This window comes from Bidens hawaiensis, unplaced genomic scaffold, assembly GCF_021521415.1.
Source record: "Bidens hawaiensis isolate Kalapana, Puna unplaced genomic scaffold, B.hawaiensis_p1.1 tig00008841_1, whole genome shotgun sequence".
NCBI classification, from domain to species: Eukaryota; Viridiplantae; Streptophyta; class Magnoliopsida; order Asterales; family Asteraceae; genus Bidens; species Bidens hawaiensis.
In genome coordinates, this window is record NW_027491637.1 from 5,889 (window position 1) to 11,502 (window position 5,614).

At 35.7% G+C, this 5,614-nt stretch overlaps 1 protein-coding gene across 1 annotated transcript; it reads right to left on the reverse strand.

Annotated features, from left to right (window-relative positions):
• Positions 1-2,096: 2,096 nt before the first annotated feature.
• LOC143530111 (putative LRR receptor-like serine/threonine-protein kinase At1g51880) lies at positions 2,097-4,744 on the reverse strand. Its single transcript, XM_077025741.1, has 6 exons — positions 4,574-4,744; positions 4,393-4,519; positions 4,229-4,291; positions 4,028-4,146; positions 3,490-3,569; positions 2,097-2,545 (listed from the first exon to the last, which is right to left on the reverse strand). Exons 1-6 carry the CDS (start codon positions 4,742-4,744, stop codon positions 2,122-2,124), a joined length of 984 nt encoding a protein of 327 aa, XP_076881856.1. The 3' UTR covers positions 2,097-2,121.
• Positions 4,745-5,614: the final 870 nt, after the last annotated feature.

Here is a 5,614-nt window from a genome sequence, read left to right on the forward strand (position 1 = left end):
TCAGCGGTCGCATCAAAGCCACTAATGCCTAGTAAGTGATACCCATACTCCAGGGCCTAAGGAGCATGAGTAGAACCCTCCTATCAAAATTTGTCCATTGTATTTTATCTATGTCAGCACATGGACGACATAGATGTAGATAATTTAACGTTCGGTTGTGTAATAATATATTCGCATCAGACTTTAATCTCATAGCATGTAGGTTTATGTCATATGTAAATTAGATTATTATCAATATGAATCAATAGTTACGTATTAGCTTCAGTTACATGTTATAAGTTTTTCGTATTAAGTTTGTGTATTTTATCTTATTTATATATGTTCTTCACATAATTTTCAGGATGAATGACGGGATGGAAGATCAATGTGGCAAATAATTTACATAAGTGATTGTTTATCTGGCATGTATATCAAATAGAAATAGCTACTTTTCATTAATTATATTGATAAATACTTTTTTTGGATAATCATGAATCATAACTTTTTAACAACTTATTAGGTATACTTGTCCAAAGTCTTGTAATTAGAAGGGTTATTTTCTATATTTAGAAATGATTATTTAATTCTTAAATTATTATTGATCAAATAAGGTACCAGAAGTTTAAAATAAAATGATAATATGAACTTGATATGCAACATGTAGACAACAATGTTGAAAACTTGAAGATAGAAAGGAGAAAAGTATGAAAAGACCAAAATAAGTTTACGATTAATAATTTATGCATAAAGTATGGATGATCATAGGTCGTCATACATGTTTCATGTACAGTGTAAACCTTTCATTTACTTGTTTATTTATTTGGAATAGCGTACAAAATGTTTGACCTTTTTAAATATTGTATGTTTAAAAAAAGTTATATTCCTTATCCGACATCTACAAGAACACGTGAACGTGTAAACATACATCCATGCACGAAACTCATCAAAACACATAAACAATTAAACGTATAGTAGTTGTCAGTCAATGTGATTTAGCTCAACTGGAGTTCGAAAGAAAGTGAATTTTTAAGATGGAGGCTGCAAGATCTCAAATTCGAATCCGATTCTACTAGGTTGTACTGCAGTGGGCTTTCAGACAACGGATTTTTCCTGAAACATGAAAAGATGAACTTGGGCTGCCCAACACTATTGCGTTCGCGGTCGTATGAGGTTGTCTTATATCTTTAGACTACTCTGGCTAATTCGGCTTTATTCATCGATTGTTAAAAATAAAGAATAGGAAACAGAAGTCTGTTTGTCACACAATTTAAGGTGGATGGACCAAGTGACGTGTAATATAGTCAAGAGGGTGGCTGTCAGTCCCTCACTTGCTCGCTTTGTATTTATTAGGCGGACCGACGAACCCGTACGATATTTCTTACTATTTGTTATTGTTTTCCACGTGTTTCACCAGCCACCCTCCGATTTTCGGGTTCATGATTTTAATGGATCTTTCCGGGTCAATTAAACAACGTTGGATCTATCTAAATCTCACGCTTTATATGTACGAATTGTTCTAGAACATATCATGTCGTAGGAGAATTTGCTATTAAGATTTAAAATCAAGAACATTAAAATTTTTAACAAATGAGCACACTCATAAAATTAAGGATAAAAACTCGCCCATGTTATAAAATAACACGAAATTAGTTTTTCGTTAACAAGAGCGAGACATTTATTTAAAATAAAAACATAATCTTTCATACTATTTTAACTGATGTCATATGATTACAAAAGTATTCAATGATCTAACGAAGAATATGGTTGTAATACATAATATTAATTTTGTTAGGAAACAATAATTGTAAAAATACAATGACGTGTAGTCGATTTGAAAAATTGGTCTTGAGTTATTATATATTTATATACAGACCTTTGCAGTTACAGTCTATAAACATGCATATAATTAATCTAAAAACATAATAATTCCAAATCATACACCAAGATCCAACTTTGTTTCCAAATAGTTACTTAAGCTATTATAATGTCTTTCAAATCCATAGATAGTTCTGTGGCTTACTCTTCAAGGCTATTAAACCATAAAAGGTTACGTCTGATCAATACAAAACACAAGTTAAATGAATCAATTTTAAGTTCATAAAAATACAAGATATTTCACACAAAAATGTGTGTTTGAATTCTCTATCTTGGGTTTGGATCATATACACCCTCTAGATTAAGTGACACAAGTCCAGTTAAATTACTTGGCTCGGTCCCCTTACGAGCTCTCTCTGTCACCAAACAATCATTTAACTCCATCACCACTTTGTTCATGGTTGGTCTTCTGCTGGGAGTGTCCGTGACACATGCCATTGCAACTTCTTTTGCCTTCCATGCTGAATTGATGTCAAAATCCTCTAGTATCCTTGGATCAACAATGTTTGCCAAGTTCCCTTCTGGCAGCTTTAAACTGACCCATTCACTTATGTGTGTGCATTCATCATTATCATATTTGATTGCTGCTCGTTGACCTGTAATTATCTCAAGAAGCACAACTCCAAAGCTATAAATATCATTTTTCTCATTTGACGGCTTGTCTGAGATGATATTGTACCTGCCGATAAAACTGTTTTCGCGTTTAGACTAAAATCCATGGTCAAAGTTAGAGATCTTTCATACTATTATGTCCTATGTGGCTATGTTGCATGATGATGTAGAATCTTTAGATTACATTTTATAAGGCTTGCAACTAAAACGACATGATGCTAATTTTTTCTATAACACACACACACATATACATACATACATACATACATACATACATACATACGTACGTACGTACATACATAAATACATACATACATACAAAATGTATGTGTGTGTGTGTGTAAAGTTACGTCTGGTACATAAGACATATAATACGGTAAATGAGTTAATGTAATATGGTATTTTAGAAATCCTAAACCTGTCCCAAATTCGTGAAAATTTTCAAATCTAATCCAAAAACCAGTCCCAAACCCTAATGGGACGGGTTTTTCTCGTCCCAATTATGTTGGGTTTCGACCTTTCCGGGTATTCATATTGGATTGTTATCCCTACTTTTAAGTTAATCCAAGAGTTGACAGACTTTTTGGATCAGTTGAACAGAAGGAAACAAAATAGAAATGACCCAAACTTCAAACGAGCATAATTTGGGTAACAAGTGAAGTTACGGGTTCATAACTAGTGGACATAAAGGTCTCGATGAGCCTATCATCTGGAACTGTCATAGTCGAATTATTTCCTTTAAAGCTCCGATTTTGTCACTCCAAAGTTTCTCCAATTTCATCAATCTTTGGTACTTTCTTTTTATAGTATAAAGCACGAAAATTATTGATCAACGTAATTAATGTAACTATTTGTGGTTTTAATTTCAGTAATCATTAGCGTATTTATAATTATGAGAAATTGGCAAACTTGTGGAGTTTAGAAAGTCCCTATAAGTTCAGTTTTTAATCAAATTTCTTCAGAGCTATATGCATATTTATTTGCTTCCGCTTCGCGTCAATATATAAGTTCAGGAAAACTCACTCAGGGTCTAGGTAACCAGGAGTGCCGGCCATGGCTGTTGAAATATGAGTGGCAACTTCTGTTGGAAAAGCTCTGGACAGCTGTAGGTTCCCGGACGGATCTTACACGGGATATCGCTATCTACGTAGGTGCGGAATCCCTGCGTAGGTAGTTACGAGCGTAGAATACGTAAAACAATCACACGCGATACAAACGAACACGTTATGTAATATAACTTGAAACACGTCTATTACAGACTCTATCTCTCGTCTATCGACTTGCTGAATTACACGTGATTAACCAAAACACTAACACTTAAACCGTAAACCCGTAGGTTACTTAAATACACGACAACTTCGCCTCAGGCGAAGTTGTCTATAACTTCGCTCGTTGAACAAGTTCGCCTAGGCGAACTTGTCGACAACTTCGCTTGTTCAACAAGTTCGCCTAAGCGAACTTGTTGACAACTTCGCTTACTTACATAAACATAAACTTAAACATAATTACATTACAGACTCGATTACAAACGCTAGACTATGAACTACTGACATTTATGTACCAACAACAGCCCAAAGTCTGCTAGTTTTGCTTGATATCTTTCATTCAGTAAGATGTTGGTACTCTTAATATCTCTATGGATTATTGGCGGCTTGCAACCATGATGCAGGTACTCAAGCCCTGATAAAGAGTTGATTTCCATTTGGTCAAGAATCTGATTGATCATAGAAGCAATAAAACTTGAAATAATTTGTTAACTTACCATGTGCTGCATCACATGCTATTTGTAATCTTTTTTCCCAGTCCAAGATACTAGAATTTGTATCTGCTCAAGTGATTCACAAAAACAAAACTTACTGTTACATATTTGCAAAGTTTTTATTCACTTTAAACTTGAAAGTGATGTATTGAAGTTAAGTTAAATACCAAGTAGAAGTTTTTCTAAGTTTCCATTAGCCATGTATTCGTATATGATTCCCTTGTGCTTCTCTTCATTGCAGTACCCGACAAATGAAGTTAAGTTTTTATGATGAACACTCATGAGAAGAATGGCCTGTATTGAGCTTGTCATGAGATTTTCATACATTGTTAGCGTGCTATACGTTACCTCGGCCTGAAATTCCTTTTCTCCCTGGCTGGATGTTTCGGAGAGCATTTTAACAGCAGCTTGTGTATCACCAATACGCCCATGGTAAACTGTTCCAAATCCTCCTTTCCCAAGAACAACATTGAAGTTGTTTGTGATGCTTTGTACCTCAGAGTATGTGTATTGTAACATCCTACTTTCAGTTATATTAATAAAATAAAGTTCGTTTATTTTATAGCGGGTCGTTATCGGTTTAGTTGAATAGAATACGAGATGGACTTGTGTTGGGTAGATGGATATGGGTTATGGACTTGGGTTATGGAGGAATGAAGGAAGGACCATGGGCTTAAGCCCATGATCAAAAATATATATACCCTTAATCCTCCATTTAATTCATTTACACATATCCCTTACACCATCCAAAACACACACTTAAGATTCTCTCTCTAGTTCTCTCTCTCTCTAAACCGATATCAAGAAGGGAAACCGAGAACCGACCTGAGGTAATGATAGTATTTTATTGTTTGAGCTTAAATCCGTTAGATATAATCATGAAACGACGAGCCGACACCGTTAAACCGTTAAAGTCGCGAGATCCGGGTGGATTCGGGTATAAACCGAACCTATGATGAACTTAGGAGTCACCCTAGCTCAGATCTGGATTGAACGGGACGAAAAACGGTGAAAAACGAGCTAAAACCCGTTTTTCCAGCGAAATCGCGTTTTTCCGGCGGCTTTCCGGCAATGACGGCGCCGGAAAGGCGGCGCCGGAAAGTGGTACGAGGTTAAGGGGGAATGTCAGGGAATGTTCTGACATTCCTGACCTAACCCTAGTTCGCTACAGGAATATAGCGAATTACAGGTGATTCGCTAGTTAGTTCGTCCATGGAAACATAGCGAACTGATTACAGTTCGTGTTCAATTCGTTAAGGGAAAGGGGTGACGAATCACCCTGATTCGTTATGACCAGTTCGTTAAAGTAGATAACGAACTAGAAGGTCCAATTCGCTACTTGGACTGGTTCGCTACATGGACTGATTCGTTAAGAGTCCAGTTCGTTAA